General features: G+C 34.0%; 1 protein-coding gene across 7 annotated transcripts in view; it reads right to left on the reverse strand.

Moving 5' to 3' along the window:
• Nucleotides 1–293: 293 nt before the first annotated feature.
• The window catches only part of relch (RAB11 binding and LisH domain, coiled-coil and HEAT repeat containing), a 44,261-nt gene continuing 24,211 nt past the window's right edge, over nt 294–20,343 (reverse strand). For 4 of the 7 annotated variants that reach the window (XM_042714266.1, XM_042714270.1, XM_042714272.1 and 1 more), the window contains 19 exons: nt 19,192–19,304; nt 19,013–19,103; nt 17,469–17,540; nt 15,576–15,716; nt 15,302–15,466; nt 14,008–14,152; nt 13,576–13,732; nt 12,112–12,235; nt 11,859–11,907; nt 11,407–11,486; nt 11,222–11,328; nt 9,700–9,799; nt 8,873–8,955; nt 6,977–7,040; nt 6,708–6,846; nt 6,388–6,504; nt 3,834–3,922; nt 3,490–3,560; nt 294–898 (listed from right to left, as the gene is read on the reverse strand). In XM_042714266.1, coding sequence (XP_042570200.1) covers nt 778–898; nt 3,490–3,560; nt 3,834–3,922; nt 6,388–6,504; nt 6,708–6,846; nt 6,977–7,040; nt 8,873–8,955; nt 9,700–9,799; nt 11,222–11,328; nt 11,407–11,486; nt 11,859–11,907; nt 12,112–12,235; nt 13,576–13,732; nt 14,008–14,152; nt 15,302–15,466; nt 15,576–15,716; nt 17,469–17,540; nt 19,013–19,103; nt 19,192–19,304 — 2,028 coding nt within the window. In that variant the 3' untranslated portion in view covers nt 294–777. Of the gene's footprint in view, nt 899–3,489; nt 3,561–3,833; nt 3,923–6,387; nt 6,505–6,707; nt 6,847–6,976; nt 7,041–7,352; nt 7,436–8,872; nt 8,956–9,699; nt 9,800–11,221; nt 11,329–11,406; nt 11,487–11,858; nt 11,908–12,111; nt 12,236–13,575; nt 13,733–14,007; nt 14,153–15,301; nt 15,467–15,575; nt 15,717–17,468; nt 17,541–19,012; nt 19,104–19,191; nt 19,305–20,343 lie in introns of those variants that run through there. The other 3 variants (XM_042714267.1, XM_042714271.1, XR_006153455.1) reach the window with 2 other exon arrangements.

Here is a 20,343-nt window from a genome sequence, read left to right on the forward strand (position 1 = left end):
ACGCCTTTCATGTTCTCATGTTTTTTCATTTGTTTTCAAGGCCAAGCATTTATTGTAGTAACACCTGTCTAAGTGTTAAATATGCGGCACAATTCAGTTGCATTAAAGACCGTATATAAACTGATATGAACCTCAGAGCCAGATAGCATGAGGCACAAACAATGAGCTACTGATTTGCTGTATCAGGAGTCCTTAAATGCTGATTTATTATGACTAAGCCAGATGTCTAAGCAAAAAAACATCTGACAGGCAATCTTAAAGAGAGTTCAAGAGACAACAGACTGAATCAGAAGTACATAAGTACACAAGTGGTCTTCGCTTTTTATTATCTTATGACACAAATCAAATATACATGTTGGGTACTGTTCTCTCGATTCACTGTATTTTACAGTTATTTACTGTTGGAGCATATCTGAAATAAGAGAAACAAAACCCCGGACAATTTTACACACTTATAGAAAATATTCTCCAGAGACACAGTAACACATAAAAGACAACAAGACGAGGAAGGAATCATTGTTTTGATTTCATAAAGTTCACATTGTCCAAAAAAAAGGTAAAGTGATGCAAATAAGCCTCTGAAATAAAATCATAATAAAAAAAAGAAAACATTGACATGAGTGCAAATTTCTTTGGAGGCTGGAACAAAATTTAAGACATAAATATGTTAAAAATATAGACTGTCAAATCAAAGGCGAACAAAAGAAAGGCAGACAATTGACTTCAAGTAGGAGATCCCAGAAAGTGGAGGGTCGTGGGAAACACCCCAAGCAGCTTTCATTTCTTTCTCTGGAAAACATTCGCCAGCATGGCACCTGAGGTGGTCAGCTGGCCCATCTTACTTAGAAACTTGGTCTTTGCATCCTCACCCACCAGACTCGCTGCAATAGAGATGGACCTGAAAAGAGACAGAACAGCATTCATGGGTCAGAACATCCACTCAAGTGTCGTGTAAGCACTGGCTGCTGACAGGGCCGGACAGACAAAGATGATACTGGCCACCCAGCGCTTGCGTGTTTTATGATAGAGTTTATAAGTTCATTATAAGTTCATTTTCATTACCACTCTCTGTGTGGCATTGTCATACAGTAAAATATTTCAGTAAAAATTAAAGATTTATCACTATGCATTGTCATGTGTCATAATGGTCCATTTAAATGTAACATTATTATTATTATTAATTATATTCTAAAAATAATTTGATCATTATTACGTATTAATATTATTAAAATTTTTATTAGTATTCATTAAAATGATTTTTTGTATTTTTCGTTATTGTATTTAAAGTCATGACTTGATTTTTTTTACTATAAATAAATTGTGAAATGAAATATTATAACAATTAAACAAATATATTGTAATGGAATTTATTCCTGTGATGGCAAAGCTGAGTTTCTTTATTATTATCAAAGTTGAACACAGTTGTGCTGCTTAATATAATTTAACAAATATATTTTAATGGAATTTATTCCTGTGATGGCAAAGCTGATTAAGTTTCACTTTTTTTTTGGCAGATTGGGGATGAATAAAACTTTGCAAGGTCACACGAAAAGAAAGATAACACATAGTTATGTGATGAATATAATAATTTTGGGTGAACATATCACCACCATTTCTATTTAAAAGGATACTCCACCCCAAAATGAAAATTTTGTCATTAATCACTTACCCCCATGTCGTTCCAAACCCGTAAAAGCTACATTCGTCTTTGGAGCACAATTTAAGATGAAATTTTGGATGAAAACCGGGAGGCTTGAGACTCTCTCATAGACTGCCAAATAAAGAACAGTGTCAAGGTCCATAAATGGTATGAAAGTCATCTTCATAATGCTCCATCTGCCATCAGACGTGCAATCTGGGTTATATGAAGTGATGGGAACACTTTTTGTAAGCGAAGGAAACAAAAATAACGACTTTATTCAATAATTCCTTTGTCAGCAGTCTCCTCTGTGTCTCTCCATATTACTGTATGCTGCGTATGCTCTTCTGTATCATCCGCTCCACAAGGATGTGCTGTTTTATTTCAAGTCAAAGCTAACTACATGTAGAAACAGCACATCCTTGTGGCGCGGATTTTTCCCATTTTAGTTTTTTGTTGGGATTGTTTTTTTTTTTAGGCATTGCAAAAGGGTTGTTGTGTATTATTGAATAAAGTTATTTTTGTTTTCTTCACTTAAAAGTGTTCCCATCACTTCATATAACCCTGATTGCACGTTATTACTCAGATGGAGTATTCTGACGATGACTTTCATACCTTTTCTGGACCTTGACACTGTTATTTATTTGGCAGTCTATGGGACAGTCACAAGCCTCCAGGTTTTCATCCAAAATATCTTAAATTGTGCTCTATAGAGGAACGGAGCTTTTACGGGTTTGGCACAACATGGGGATAAGTGATTAATGACAAAATTTTCATTTTGGGGTGGAGTATCCCTTTAATGGTTAAAAACACCATAAATCCAACAAATCACTATCTTTTGTATCTTTTTTAAGTCTTGCTCTCTCAAACTGGATCCCACAAAACATTCATGCTTAAAATGTCACCCGCCCAACTAATTAAATATAAAAAAGATCCCAGATAACCCGTGGCAGAACAACCCACACCATTTGTGAGAGGCAGACTCAACTGATGTATCATGTATCATGTAGTGACAGTCACAATGATAGACTATAAAGTTCGAACATTTATAAATATCTCACAGAGCCATGAAACAAAACCACTGGAAGCGTTGCTACGATACCAACTGTGAAATTTAAAAGACAAGTGCTGTTTTTAATCAAGCCACATCTTAAAGATTAAAGCTTTTAAAGAGTGCCACACATGTTCACAAGCTGGGTATATTTCGTTTTGGAAACCCTCAGTAAGAGAGAGAGTCCTTAGCAAGCGAAAACCTGACTGTACATACCCTCTCACTTCTTCACCAAGTCATTCAACTCTTAAAAATTGCAAACTTCTGCAAATAAAAACCCATTTAGTGCATATTATACTACCTTTTATTTAAGAAAAAAAAAATACTCAGCACCAAATCTGGAGTGGAACTATTACATAAATAACAGTGTATGATTCCATGTAGCTTTACACAGCTGCTACAAGTGTAATATGAGCACTGGCCTACAGGCACGGCCCAAATGGAGTGGGTTTGCAATTATCATGTGGCTAAACCAGTGGCCTGCAATGCCTGATGGGAACTATCCTGGCAGTGGAGAGAGTGAGTCAAACCCAAGCTGAACTCAAACAGATAAATTAGAAAATTAGCATGCGAAAAGCCTTCCTGAGTACGTGTACTTGAGAGCTCCAGTGAGATTATTTATTTTTACTCTGCTACTGAATGAGCACTTGTTCACTTGTTTTATTTTTTCGTGGCCAGTACAGAAGCAGACACTGTATTCATTTGATTTTCCTCTTGCATGTAGTGATTTGAGGCTCCATTTGCAGTAAATGAGAACACAAAACCTGGTGACTGTATGAATAAAAGTGTGTCTTCTCACCCTTGTGCCTCTCCAATGCCTTTGTTCTCCACCTTTATTTCACACTCCTTTATCATGGAACTGAGAATAACCTAAAGGACAAATGAGGAGTATTCTTAGAGCACTGCTGGGAAGTCTGACATACGCACATCAGCTGGACATTACTAGGCAAAGGAAATTAAATAAATAGAAATTAGGTTATATGACAAGCAGCGTGATAAAACGTTAAGACAACAAGACTGGACCAGACTTAGGAAAAGGATATAATGTTATGGGTCTGTATTTAATTAAGGATTATGGGTGGTTGTCATAATTATGTCATACAGACATGAAAACAAATGTTTTTTGAAATGTTGATTTAATACCTCATGCTCCGGAGAGAGCTGCTCCATATCAGTCCTCAAACATCTCAGCCCAGGAAGGAAATGATTTACCATAAGTTCTTCAGAAATAACTAAAGTCCCGGAGTTAAAGAAAGACTATGTCAAACATACCTGAGAAATATACATATACTATGACTTTAAAATAATATAGGACTTTAAAAATAAAACCCAAAATGGCAACAAATTAAATTTCAGTAATTAATACACAGCGCATAAATACTAAAACTCCAAACTATATTAAATATGTAATGTATTGGATAAAATTTATAACATAGAATAAGTAAAAGTTAATGTTAAGTTATTATAATAATATATTTATTTTTGTTTATATGTGACAGTTTTATTAAATTTAAATTACAAAACACTGAAATAAAAAGACTAAAAAAATAAAAAAAAATAAAAACTAATTAAAAATGTAATACTATAATAAACCTTCAATTGGGACTGTGGCTCTATAAATGTTTCATTAAATAAAAAACTAAAGTATTTCAAAATAATAATAATAATAATTCAAAAAGTAATTAAAAATGTAACATTTATGGCTGTTAATCTTCAATTAAATTAATTACATGATGTAACAATTAATTACATGATACACCATGATATACCAATTAATTAATTATTTTAAATAAATGATAATTAAACCACATATACCAATATTTGCTGAAAATACATGACATTCATAATACAGCAAAATATTAAATGAACACATGTAATTGCAAGCTCTGCTCACAATGCATCTGAAAATATAAAAAATTATTCAAAATAAGTATGAATTTTGATTTTCAAGAATAACTTTGCTAAATCAGCTGAATCTACCAAAAACTGCAAATGAATTAAACATCAAACACAGTGTTAAGTTATCGATATCTGCTAAAAGCTTGATGATCGTGCACCCCTAAAAGCATCCAAACCGAAACCATGACCACCGCCAAACTCGATATAAACCGTGAGAACTTTGCACAGTTAAAGCCCTATCGCCTTCCCATAATGACTTGCACTTCTACAGTAAATACACACCAGTATACAGTCCACCGATCCAGACTCAACCTCATATCGATCATGTTGCAAAACCTCAAAACACAAGACAGGACGAGGTTTCACAAAACTGCCTGGGGGGCAAGCCACTGCTACAGGGGGGTCTCAATTGTGACACAGCGGACAAAAATAAACTGAAACAGAGGAAGATGGGTGGGAGAACAAGACAAAAGAACATCTGCAAAGGCATGTGTGCTGGGAATCCTGACCAAAGGGCTGGGCCAGGCTCTCTTCACTCAAACTAACAACATCACAGAGCGTTTAACGACAAATTCTGCTATCCACCCTGCAATTTAGTGTACAAAAATGGCTGAGGTTTATTTTCTTTCTTTCATTGCCAGCAGGATATGCAAACATTTTCACAACGATGAAGCTCTCAGGAAAAAAAGGTGGAAGAAATAAAAAAAGAGAGTGAGAATGCAAATCCAGCTATGGAGACTCATGTCCAACTTAAATAGTTAAACATCGCTCAAAAACTCAAAAAGCACAGAGAGAATATGGCCACACAGAGTGTGTGTTCAGTATCTGTTTTTAAGTTGAATCTGGAGGTAAAACTGTGGTTATACGGTGCAAACTGCCATACGCCACAAAATCAGTAGAGAAACCAGTGAAAGATGGCTTCTGCTTCCAAACATCAGCAGTGGAGCTGTACAGTCCAATTCTGTTTTCAATTTGTAATCCAAATGTTCCCTCTCAGAGAAAAATCAACTTTTGGAAATTTTGGAAATGCGAACCGCTGGGCATTACCAAGACTTACAAAAACAATAAAAACACGATTTATTTGTTGAAAAAAGCCTAAACCGTCAGCCAAACGATTACCCACAGACCGTTCATGGACTGCCTCATGTATACTGATCCCCAAAATAGCAAAAGCTTGGCAAAATTACTAGTTACAATCTGATTGGTTTACACAAATTTCAGGTTTTCACTGGCCCACAGAGTAACAGATTCCAATTTAGGCAAACAGTTTTTCAATTAATTGAATTGTATAAAATGATATGAATTAAAAAAAAACAAAAAACATGTATTTTAAAATACTATGTATAGAGGACTAGTATTTTCACCAGAAGTGATGGATTTAAGTTAAAAACATCTTAACGATGGATTTGTTTCTTACAAACATGCAGCTATTCTCTTTACAAGACGCTGAAGTCGTGTGGATTACTTGTGAATTCTTTTAATGCTTTTATCAGCTGTTTGGACTCTCATTCTGACGGCACCCATTCACTGCAGAGGACCCATTGGCGAGCAAGTGACGTAATGCTATATTTCTTCAAATCTGTTCCCATGAAAAAGCAAACTTCGTCTATATCTACACCTTGGATTGTCTGAGGTTGAGTACCTTTTGGCAAATTTAAATTTTTGTGTGAACTATTCCTATCACAATAGTTAAAACCATGCTATGTGAGGCAAGATGAAAGGTGATTGACAGTAATAAGTAGTTCTAAACTTCCAAAATTGTAAGTCAAACTCTCTCTCATGTGACTATAAAAGATACAACAGCAGGATAAGGCGCTGTATGCCTCAAACAGTTGAGTGGCAATGTCAAGTCTTTTATTCTCCACCGTCTGCTGGTTGTTGCACAAAGCCAGTTTGTGTAAATGAGGAAGAACAACTGTGGAAAAAAACAGAGAGAGAACAGGACATGAAAGAAACAGAAAATACTTCTGCCACACTAATGTATGTGCACTAAAGGGCAAACAGAGTCACAGAAGCATGACGGTACTGTTATCATCACATTACAACACGCTATGGTGTTTTTGTCCGTGCAAATAGTGAGAAACTTTGCATAAGCAAACATATAGTGATGACACTCACATTCATCTCTGAAGCGGGGCTCTGCGTTGGGTCCTACTCTTCCAAATGTTTTGATGATTTCCATGTGCAAAGAATGCTGGTCCTGATACTGGGGGTCTTCCAGAAAAGAGGCCAGCTGCATTTTCACTCTCTCTAGCAGCTAATAAACACACACATGACATAAAAAAAGAACTTCTCTATACAATTTGCAAACCCTGATATACATACACACACACACACACAAATATATCTGGATTGTGTGAGGTATCTGTAATACGGAAGACATGTACCTCTTTTTGCGTTACGGTTTCCATAATTGTTCCGAAGGCAGGTATTGTAGATATCCTCACTGAGCTGAAAACATAAAATCTGTCACTACACATCCAAAAGAAACCATTAATTTCCCCACTAAAATGATAAAAGATGCATGAATGGAACAGAACCATGAGATGCCAATCACTTGATGGAATATGTGGTAAGCAAGATGATTAATGTCACATGATCATTCCCATGTCAGTATGAAAACCAAAACAGAAACAGTCAACAAATATCCAAATACCCCCCCCATTAAGAAAATAAAAAAAGAAAAAATATCCAACCAAGTGAATGCGGAGAGGAGACAGGATATTTGGTTTTTAAAGTGTCTCATAGCTGCGGTTAACTCACAATTCAGGACCACTGCACAAGGTAATAAGGGCTGGAGCTACTCGCTTGTCAATTAAGGCTTCACTCATGCCTCGTAGAACCAGCTGCAAACCAGTCAGATGCAAAAGAGAGACGGGGGGTCAAACACAAATGGCCAAGAATCTAGCAGGGAAGGAGGGTGGTAGAGGAGACTGTAGTGCTAGGGGGATTTGGGAAAGAGTGACTGGCAGCCAAACATGCCATGGGCCACATGAATGGACATATGAGTTGACTGAGGGGATGAATGGATTGTGGAAAGCAGGTAGCTTTTCCGAGCGTGTAGAGATTAGTGTAGCCTGAACGAAGGATGTTAGTACATCGAGCACATGAGACAAACAAAATAAGCACTGTCTCTCAAGCCTTGGTTTCATCAGGAGAGCCAGATATACACTTTCACACTGACATAACATTTACATTTATGCATTTGGCAGACGCTTTAATCCAAAGTGACTTGCAGTGAATTCAGGCTAACATTTTTTATTTTTTTCCTACCTAACGTGTTCCCTGGGAATCGAACCCACAACCTTTTGCGCTGCTAACGCAATGCTCTACCACTGAGACTCAGGAACACTGTAACATCAGCATGAATTACAAATGGACTGATGGTTTAACAATGGTTTATTTCAATAATAAATTTGTATATATGAGGCATATTTCAATCTCAAAATAAAATAAAAATAAAGAATAAAACAAAAATATTAAAAAAACTATATAAAATAATAATTTAAGAAATTTTTATAATAATAAAAAAAAGACTATTTTAGATTTATTTAAAACAATTAAGCATATTTAAAACTCTGTTGGTTAGTAGCTTATTAATGCATATAAATTCTAGTACTGAGAAAAATACATACAAAATGATATATAAATAATGCCTTGACCATATTCCAGACTCAAAATAAAATAAATGTAGCAATTTTCATAGAAATTAAGCACAGTTAACCCTATGGATGTCAGAAGCCTATTATAATGCAAATAAATAAATTAAATAAATATTTAAAAATAAATAAAATAAACAAAAGTAATTTATATATTACAATTTTCATCTACAATTTTAAGTATACATCATGGTAGTATTAGTTATATATTGTATTTTTGTTGTTTAAAAAAAAAAAAAAAAAAAAAAAAACAGGTCCAAACTGGTTTGTTTTCATTACTGTATTACAGTAATTAGAGATTTTTTTTTCACATTATGGTAATAAGAACTTGGTTCAATGTGATGAAAATTCTAAAATCATAATGCAAAACATATTCATGATCCTCTATTATTTTATTTTTTTAATTTTAAGGTGAAATGTGACCTAGACATTTAATTTTTTTGAAAAATGAATGCAATATTTTTGATATGACATTCATCACTTTCAACATAAATAAAGTGAAACCCTTAAATCTTGGCTCAGGTAGGCGGTGCTCGCTTGAGGAGGGGCTAATAAAGTTGTGGCCTCTGGAGAGAACCAAGGCGGAGGGAGGTGCATGGATGAAGGAGGCAGGAGGAGACTTACATTTCAGGATCACTGGAGAGAGTGATAAGTGCTGGAACAACTCTCTGAGCTACTAGAGTTTCATTCACCCCCTTCACCAACAGCTGATTGGTCAGAGCAGGGGTGATGTCACACAGGATGCATGGAAAGAGCAAGCACAGTGTCATGGAACACAGCAGAGAGAAAGAGAGAGAGAAACAAAAGAACACAAAAAAGAAACAACGGTAACAAACTAAAAAACAGAGCAGACATACACCGAAAACAGAAGCCCAAAGAGGCGCTACACAGATAAATAAAATAAAATTAAGGACTTAAGAGGCCAGGCGTATTTAACTAAAGCTACAACCACAGATGAGGAGAAGGGGTTTCTCACATGGAGTTTCCTAACACTCCTTGAACCTTCATTACGGATTTACAACGGTGTGGGGGGATGAAATGTAGGGGTTTGTTACATCATTTCTGAATGGCAATAGCAAGCGTGCTGTGGTGCAAAAGACGTACGGATGCTTTAAAGCTGCAACGACTTCAAATACAAGTAAACATTCAGCGATTTGACAGATAACAGTGATGACAAGGCACAAGGGGGCCCTACAGGGAGTGTGGATAGGTCTGAAAATACATATTTACCACCTCATACCAACCATTAACATTTCTAAAACATCATATCACAGCTAATTTGTATTAAAAACAATGCATTAGGTTATAAAACTAATCATTCGACTAGCCTGGAAGATGATAAATGTCTTTAAACATCAATTTATTAAGGACATTGGAAGTATTTATTAACTTTTTGGCTAAATTTACTATGCATGTCAATGTTTGAAGCGTGAATTGGAGGAAGGACTTACCTCGAACATGCGTGCAGCTGTGCAGCGTACCAGTGCAGATGTATGGACCACTCCATACCAAAGCACTGTCAGTAGAAGCTCATGATACACTGGGTTTGCCCTGGAGACAGGAAGTAACAGATTTAGTGGGTAATCACAAAATAATAGGCGATGATCCTACTAAACCTGATCTCCCAGTCAGTTAGACTGCCATTAGCGTCAAACGTCTGGTGCATTAGATCATCAGGATATGGGAGTCAAACAAATTGGGACATGTCATGTTTGTCCTAAACTGCTTAAACCATTATTGTCGGTTTATGCAAGGCTCAACTTGAAGTGTTCTGGTATGTAAGTGTTTGTCTTGCAAATGTAGACATTTGGTTTTATGTGATTTTTGGTCTAGAATTCTGATTGTCAACCTTTTAAACTTCATTTTTACATTAAAATCTTTAATATTAACTTTATATGAACTTAAATATTTAATATTAGGCAGAATTAAAAGTAATTGTAAGTTTCTTAAATAACTCTACAATTTTCAGCTATAACTGCGATTTGAATTTTTAAATAGTGAAATCATAAAACAAAACAAAAAAATGTAATTTTAAGTTTTTTGAATAACTCTACAATTTTCAGCTATAACTGCAACTTTATATGAACTTAAATATTTAATATTAGGCAGAATTATATAACCAGTTAATAATGATGTAACTGTCGAATTTGAAAAGATTACTTGCGATCAATAAGGAAGAAAAAAAAAAAAAAAAAAAACATTTTGTAAGGTTTTGCAGTAAAACAAAACAAAAATTAAAATAATTTGAAAATTTAAATAAATTTTGTATTTTCAGCTATTACTGCAATTTGAATTTTAAAATAGTGAAATCATAAAACAAAAAAAAAATTACAAATTAAAATAATTTGAAAAAATATTTAAAAATTGTGTAATAATATTTAAAAATAATTACAACAATGATATCATAAAATAACATTATAAATGTCCAATTAATATAAAATGCATAGAAAGGTGCGGAATTATATATTTAAAATAATTGTAAAACTATGAAACCATAAATAAAATAAAACATAAAATATACATATTTATAATTTTTTAAATATTAAAAAAAAAAAATTAAAACTGAAATATGAAATTAAAATACTACATGTAAAGTTATTTTTTAATTATAAATATAAAGTTATACATTTACATTAATAAACAAATCTTGCCCTGCAAAATATCTCTGAGATCTAATTTTTTAATTGCACTTTTTAGACAGCCCCTGGTTACAGTTAAACATCTGCTTTTGTGTTCCAATAAAATAAAATCAACTGGGTTTGGAATAGCATGAGGGTGAGTAAACGCCAATTTTGTGTGAACTACTCCTGTCAAATGGATGAATTAATAAAGCTTTAATGCACAGAAACTGACATGTCTCAACAGCGGGGTCATGACACTCGTGAGCAACTCATTTTACATCAGCTTAAAGGAATTGCAGCCTCAGATGAGCTCATGCAGAAATGCAGATTTAACAGAGCTGACGACACTCACCCCAGCTCTATAAATGAAGCCTTTAGACTGTCAAGAGGAGCATGGGAGAGAGACAGCGTGGTCATGACATCCTCAAGAAAGCCAACCAAGAGTTTACGATCCTCCTCCTGAAACGAACAACTTCATCAGAGAGAGGCTTTCCTGAATTAAGACATCACACACCAGGCGTACAATGATGCTCCTACCTGATTGTAGCACGTCAGGACTCCGGTTGCATAGATCGGCACCGTAGCCTTTGTAAGGATGCCATTTCCTGTGGAGGCGTCTGCAGGACACAATCCTTGTTACAATCTCTAAACTTATTTAACCAAACTCTCAGTTAAGTCAGACATAAAAGAATTAGTTGAACTCATCTGGTACTAATTTAGCAAAATTCAAACCATTAAAATGATACAACATGCAAGATTTGTTGGCAGATACTTTAACCAAAGGCTTTTTTTTTAACTCAATAAACATTCAAAGAATGAAAGAAAAAGCTCCATTTCCAAATCCCATGAAGAGTGAAAACACATATTTGACACCAGCATGGGAAAGAGATATAGAGACGAAGAGTGTGTGTGTGTGTGTGTGCGCTCTCTTCCCAGCCCCTCCTCTGACAGCGGGAGTATCATTCTTGGTTAAGTGAACAGTCACTCACCCACATTCTCCTCAGATAGCCGCAGGATTTCTTGGAATTGAGGTTTTACCCAAAAATGAGGGGAAAAGAACACCTAAATTAAACTGAAACTGCAGAGGGGAGTATCTGAGCCAGACTATTTGTGGCACAAGCTGTATTTAGCAACGTTTATTTGGGCAAGTCTATTTGTAGAAAAAATATAAATGAATAAATAAAAAAATTGTTAAAGATAGATAGAGAGAAATGTTTGTAAAATGTCTTTGACCTGTCCTACCTTAGTGTTGGTAAAGATTTTCCCAAATGTTCGACATAATCTCCAGAAGAACCTGCAGAACTCGTGCACACAGGTGGATGAGGTGACGTTGAAGCGTCCTACAATATCTATAAGCTGTGGTAAACTGTGGAGAAAAAAAATCAGGTTCAATGTAAATGTAAATAAACTAGGCCATTAACATGCAACATGTGATGAATAGAAAGAATACGGTCACTAAAAGGATTTCAAACACATTGTTCCTTAAATTGTATCCAACTGCACCACTGTACCTTTATTTTAACAATCAAATATACTCATAATTTTAAATAAAAAAAGATTTATATGACCTTCTGATTTAAACGTGCTGCTCATACTTTTAAAGACTTTGATATGTAAATGACCTCTGTTATTATTAATACAAAAAGGGAAAAAAATTAATAAATTTAAAGTATAAATCTAAATACACACACGTGTGTGTGTGTGTGTGTGATATATTGTTATTATTAATACAATATGTATTCACATATATATATATAAAATAATTATTTTTTTTTTATATATATATATATTAAGAGATACATATTTACAATTTTTTATTTTTTGATGTTATTCTGAGAAGAGCGTAGAATCGTTTTTTGGTATTTTATGTTATTGTTAGCAGGAGGGTTGCGGTGTTTTGTGTAATCTGGGATGTTCGCAGCAGTGTTTTCTTTCAAATCAAAGTGTAAATATAAGTAAAAAACTTATCCTTGTGGCGTGGCTGACACAGAAGAGCGTGCGCTGCCTGATTCGCCAAAATGGCGCTAAACTGATGTGGAGTGACACAGAGGAGAAAAATTGTTGAATAACGCGTTTTATTCACGTACAAAAAGTATTGTCTTCACAACATCATGGTTGAACCACTGATGGCAGATGGACTATTCTGATGATGCTTTTCATACTTTTCTGGACCTTGAAAGTATATTTTACTTGGCAGTCTATGGAACAGTCACAAGCCTCCCGGTTTTCATCCAAAATATCTTAAATTGTGTTCGGAAGACGAACGAAGCTTTTACGGGTTTGGAATGACATGGGGGTAAGTGATCAATGACAACATTTTCATTTTGGGGTGGAGTATCCCTTTAATGAAAAATATTGCAAAAGACAATTTTTTTTTTTAATAAGAATTAACCATCTCTTACATAACATCTGCCATTTTTCTTGTGAGTTGATCTGGAGTGGCCTATTAGTTTGCCCTTTGTTATGAATGATGTCATCTGACACTTTCTGACCCTTAGTTTGCCCGTTTTATAAATAATCTGGGTGGGATGAAGAGATTCATTTTTACGAACACATATGCATGCCATTTAACGCTCTAGGTGTGGCCTGGTGCTCCAACATGAGTGAGTGACTCAAGTTCCTGTCTCCACCTTCAATAAAAATGGCAAAAGAGGCCAAAAACCAGAGGTCAGAAGGGGGAAGAGTGTGAGTGAGACATCGACTTACAACTGGTTGACCACCCAGAGCAAACTGTCCCATCCTGTAGTCCCTTCATGCTGGAGCTGATGATCATGTAACTGCAGCAGAACTGCCAACTGCTCTCGGCTGCCCACAATGGTGGCCACGTCCTGTAACGGGGAGGCTGGCCGCGGGAATCGGGTCACTGCGAGGTCACATGTACGCACACACACACAAGCAGATTTTAAAACCATGAATACACCAAAAAAGCATAACTGTGCAAATCATCTGACGCGGCCGCAGCACGTAAATGAAAGAGCACTTTGATAGTGAGCCCAAAACCAGAGAGCAACCTCAACATGGCAGGAACCCTACAGTTACCCTGAGTCAGGCGCCAGGTCTGCATCGCTAAACGTGGCCTGACTGAGAATGTTAGCGAAAAACGCGTGTGTGCACATGTTGACGTTGGCCAACCCTCACCCTCGATTGGAGGCACGTCGCCCTGTAGTTTGGCTCGGCTGGTGAAGGGGGCGTTCTGGAGCAGCACCGCAAACAGAGACGGGATGAGGGACTGAAGTGCTGACAGATACATATGCAGCTTGTGTTCATCTAGACCATATTCACTCTGTTGGAGGAAGAGAGAGAGAGGGATTTAGGAATTAAATAACTGAATAGAACTAAGAGAGCATGCTTGTAGAGTTGGATATGATTTGCTAAGTTACTTTATTTAGGCATTTTTTTAGAGATTGATATTATGAGTTAAGTTTTTTTGTGTTGAATATAGTTTTCTAATTTAAGTTTGGTGTTAAGATTTTTTTAAAATGTTTTTGAAATAAGTCTCTTATGTTTACAGAGGCTGCATTAATTGGGTCGAAAAAACAGTAAAACCAATAATATTGTGAAAAAATTTTTTCAATTTACAATAGCTGCTTTCTATTTTAATATATTTTAACATGTAATATATGATCCTTCAGAAATCATTCTATTTGGTGCTCAAGAAATATTTCTTCTTATTATCAAAATGTGAAAACAGTTGTGCTGCTCTGTGATAATATAAACACACAAAAAAACTAATTAGGAATAGTAACTATTTTTCTTTACTTTCAATTTTTGATCAATTTAATGTAATACAAAATTTATTTCTTTAAAAAAAAAAAAAAAAAAAAAAAAAAAAAATCACATAAACCCCATACTTTTGATCTGTACTGTGAATTTTTTTATTCTAAATAAACATGCAATTCAAAAAAAGATTAAAGACTTCATTCTCAAGATACAAATATTATAGATTTGAAAATTAGATTCCAAATATTCAAAAATATCCAAAATGTTTCATATATTCAAAATGTTCACAATTCTATTCAACAGTAAATAGATTGAAAGTTTCCATTCTAATTTTTAAATTCTAAAAAAAAACACCAAGACTCAAAAGATTCTATTTGAAAGATAACAGAGGATTTGATTAAGTTTTAATATTTATATAAAAAAAAAATATATATATTGTAAAGATTAAATTCAAAAAGCTTTCATGGTTCCAAGCTAAAAATTCACTTCTAAAATGATTCTAAGGTATTATTCCAAATATTAAAGTTCCATTCTAAATATTCAATCCTGAAAAGATCGAAAGATTCCATTAAAAAAAAAATTAAAATAATAATAATTATAGATTAAAAATGGGCCAGGTGAAGTCTAAACATGCAAAACAAAAGGAAATGTGGAACGAGGGTCCTCACAAGGTTGTAAGTTTGTGTGTGTGTGTATACGTGCTGGTTTTCACCTTGAGCAGCTTCTCGATGCGTGTGAGGAGGGAGGGGATGAGCTGGGACTGTAAGTTGCCCAGTTCTGTGCACCAGGCAGCGAATGCTGGAATGAACACTTGGTGTGTGGCACTGACCACCCTCTCTGATGGGTCACCCAGAGACAACAGCATCAGCTCAAAGCCCTGTTACATAACCATATACAAAATAAAGCAGACATACATAAGAATACACTAGTCAAATAAAAAGTGTAAAAACACTGGATTGCACTTGAGCGTCAAAACATGCACACACCTGGGAGTATTTGTCTGGGTCGTCAATGTAGCCCATTATAATGCCTAAACTTTTCACCACTGCCTCTCGAACCATATCAGCTTTATCTTCTGCCAACATTTGCTGGAGCATGGACAGAACCAGAGAGCTTCGGATTTCCTTCTGCAGACACACACACATAATTGTATTTCCATGCCAGCTCTGAATTTGCATACACAACATTTTATTTTGTATTCTGCTGTGTTTGGCGAAATGATTAAGTGTTCATTCTCATGAGGAAGTGAGTAAACATCAGACTCTCCATTACAGACTAGAGCACACAAAAGCAAAAAAGGCACAACACCAACAATCAGAGCGCCGTTTGAGCCAAATCAGTTCAGATGTATGTGGGCAAGTGTTTCATAGCATTAATAAATGAGCAGCCCGCTGAGCCTCTATGATATACAGCCACTGAAAACTACAGATACTCCAGTGTCACATGATCCTCCAGAGATAATTCTAATATGCAGATTTGGTGCTCAAAAAGAATTCTTTGATAGATACAATGTTCAAAATAACAGCATTTATTTGAAACAGAAACATTTTATTTTAGCAATTTAATGTGCCTTTGCTGAATAGTATTAATATCTTAAAAAAAGTAAAAATGCTGACCTCAAATTGTTGAAAAATTGTTTTAAACACTGGAAAATTTTATTCTTAATAAATATGCAATTCAGAAAAGACTGAAAGACTTCATTCTCAAGATTCATATATAATAGATTTTAAAATATTATTATTTAAAATCCAAATATTAAATTATAAAATGTTTAAATGATTCTATTCTAAATGGATTTAAAGATTTCATTCTAAATATGAAATTCTAAAGATTTGAATATGAAAATGAAGATTTGATCATTTGAGCCTAATATAGATTTTAAAAGATTCAAACGATTCTATTGTAAAGACTGAATCCAAAAAGGATTCAAAGATTCTAGTCTAAAGATCCAGTTCTAAATTTCTTTTAATAGATGAACTGCCTGCAAAGCATTTAGAATGGGACAAAAAAAAATCCATTCTAAACAGATTCAAATATTTCATTATAAACACTCCATTCTAAATAAATTCAAAGATTCCATTCTAAAAGAAAATGGTCTCTTTTTGATCAATTTAACATATCCTTGCTGAATAAAAGTATTAATTTCTAAAATAAATAAATAAAATAATAATAATAATTTTAAAAAAATCATACTGACCCCAAAACCGTAATGTCCAAATTTTATTCTAAATAAATATGCAACTCAGAGAAGATTGAAAGACTCCATTCTCAAGATTCAAATATAAATTAACTCTAAATATTCAATTACTAAATGCTCAGTTGTTTCTGTTCTAAACTGATTCAAAGATTCCATTCTAAATATTAAATCCTAAAAAAATGATTCAAAAGATTCCATTTGAAAGAGTCAAATATAAAAGATCTGATCATTTGAGTCTAAATAATAATAATAATAATAATAATAATAATAATAAAAATCTAAAGATTCAACTGTAAAAATGCAAAAAGGTATCTAAAGATTCAGTTCTAAAATGATTCTAAGGCTGTTTCATTGCACTAGATGAACAACAGCCTGCTGAGAGTGCCGAGCGTAACTCTATGATGTGCAGCCACTGTAAACAAACAGCTATCCTCCATAGCAACACATACAGACATGATCAAAGTGGACACAAATGCAAACAGATTTTGCATATGCTGATATTTCTTGGTTTGATTATTTGATCATAATTATTTGATTATTTCAACATGCTTTTGCTTGACTACCATTCACCGCAGTGATCTTGAAGGTCTAGTGTTTTAACGATCACTAACTGTGACACTGTTGAAAGGTGAACATGATTAATGTGTCCCAGTTTTATATTTAGAGGAATGGAGTCTCTTACGGGTAAATAAGGGGCCAGGGCTCCACATGCTTCCGCCACCAGAAGTCTTCTCTCTGGATACTTGTGGTTGATCTGAGCGAGAGAAACACAGACAGCACAAGACACAACACGGCAGCGTCAGTCCCAGCTCTGACCACAGGACTGCATACCCACCCGTACCCTCTGTAAACCACATTAGCTCATATTTTTCAGTGTTAAACGCTGAAATTGTTTAGGTTATTTCCTCAGCGGAAATAGGTTCCATGTGGGGAGTTGCGAATGTACTGTACTTTTGAGAATTTCCTTAAAACTAACGGTAAACATGGGGATGTGTACCAAGCCACAGACATGATCTACAGTGGCTTCAGGACAATTTAATTCACACTTTAAGTTTGAGAGTCATTGTAGAAATGATAGAATATTCATAAATATATAATGGATAAAACCTTTCGGAGCCATTTTGTAACTACTTTTACATTTTTAAATACATTTTAACCAACTGGTCTTTCAACAACTTTTAGGGTACTTTTCTAAACTCAAGTGTAATTATTAAAACCTAAAAAAAAAAAAAAAAAAAAAAAAAGGACAAAAGATAAATAAATAAATATCCAATCACTGTGTGTTTCTTCTGTATTTATTTATTAAAAAGTCTTTAGACTAAAAAGACTAAAAAGATTCCATACATTCTTTCTTACCTAAGTTTAAGTATTAAAATCTCAAAAGTTTGAAATATTTGAAAATTCAGTACTCAATTATTGTTTACTATGTCCACAGAAATCTAATTACTAAAGTCTTTAATTACATTTCGAAAGATTTAAATAGAAAGTTTTTTTTTTAATTTACCAAATATTTAATTTAAAAGTTTAAATTCTGTTCAAAATTTTTTTTTCAAATATTCTATTGTCAAGCTTATTTTCTAAATAGATTCAAATATGCTAAAAGGATTCAAAGATTCCATTGTAAGAATACACCACTATAAAGATTCCACTGTAAAAAAGTTAAAATATTCCATTATAAAAACTCAATTTTAATAGATTCAAAGATGCTATTCTAAAAGGATTCAAAGGTTCCATTGTTAAAATATATTTAAAAATTCCATTATAAAGATTCCACTGTAAAAAGGTTCAAATATTTCATTATAAAAATATTCAAATAACCCATTTAAAAAAGATTTTAAAAATTGGAAACCGATTAAGTAAAAGCTAAAAATGCTAAAAAAAATTGAAGTTTGACTGCACCATATTCTACACTTCCACAGTACTTTTTCCAAGTCCACTTATAATGTTAGTAAAGTTGTTATAAATGTAGTTTTCCATGACGTTTTTATACTTCCTGATAAACAGTATAGCTTATTTTGCCACTGCATCTTCTACATGCAAATCAGCCATGCTTTGATTGGCTAACCTTCTCACATATAAAAAAATATTACAGATGTATTGATAAAATAGTTAATAGGATGTTGCAAAATTGTTGTTTTGACCATTTGGTTTATGTGAATGACAGAGTATGCCTACACAGTTCAAAAGCAATTATGTGGAGAGTGCGTGTATGAGTATAGAACTAACCTGTTCCCAGCACTGTGGCAGAAGTTCGGCTTCCACTCGAGTGGGACCCACATGCTGGGCGAATGCCACACACCCGGTCAGAATCATCTGCCTGGAGAGGAAGATTACAGCAGAGTGTTATCAAACCGATTTTTTTTTTGGTCATTTACACATGAGCAGATGCCCAAATGCGCACACACCTCTGCTCATCGTCAGGTCTCTTGATAAGATTAAAGAGGATGTGCAGTAGCTGGTCTCTTTCTTTGGGCTCGGGATGCAGGCAGGCCGTACACAGAATGAGAGGAATCAACTCCTGTGGACACACACACAGGAATGCAGATTAAACAATATGCATTGCACAGGGACATAAACACACACATGCATCTGCTGAGACCATCCCAATAGGCTTGGACAAGGAACTTCTGCAAGCAGGTATTTGAGGATATGGGAAAAGCTACTCTACTGAAGAAACACCTTCACCACAGAGAAGAGTCTACAAGCCACTAAATCACAGCACCAACAAGGGCTGGGGGATATATCGGATATTCACGGCATGGTTGGAACTAAATTGTAGGTGATATAATATTTAAAAACACTGTGTATACTGAAATGATTTTGATTTGGTCATTAAGTTTCCTAAAAACTCTCAATTTTCACAATATAACGATTCTGGAGTTTGAGAGCATTTGGATATTAACTTTTAAAAATAATGATAGAGTTATAAAAAAAAAAAAATATTGTAATTCAGTGTCACTTTGTGTTTTTATTTTTTAAGTTTCATGGCATTTTTATAAAGTAAAAAATACATTTGCGTTTTAACAAATATAATATAAACAGATACATGTGTGTGTGTGTGTGTGTGTGTGTGTGTGTGTGTGTTGTGTGTGTGTGTGTGTGTATATAATATATATATATATATATATATATATATATACATATATATATATATATATATATATATATATATATATATATATATATATATATATATATATATATATATATATATATATATATATATACATACACACACACTACATACACACACTTAAAATATTATTAATTAAATTTTTATGATTTTTGTTTTATGACTTTACCATCTGTCTGGAAAATAATTTTTATGAATTTAGTTATCTTTATACATTTGCATGACATTCTCGTGATCTTTTAAGATTTTAACTTATTTTTTAGACCTGGAAATCACACATTTGAAATTCTCTGATATTTCCAGGTCTATGGAAACACTTTATATTGGTGCATATATATGAAATTTAATTAAATATAAGTATTCTGTTCACTTAATGCAAAGCTGTTTGGAAAAAAAAAAAAAAAAAAAATTGATTATTTTTAAC

This window comes from Cyprinus carpio, chromosome A24 (genome assembly GCF_018340385.1).
Source record: "Cyprinus carpio isolate SPL01 chromosome A24, ASM1834038v1, whole genome shotgun sequence".
NCBI lineage: Eukaryota > Metazoa > Chordata > Actinopteri > Cypriniformes > Cyprinidae > Cyprinus > Cyprinus carpio.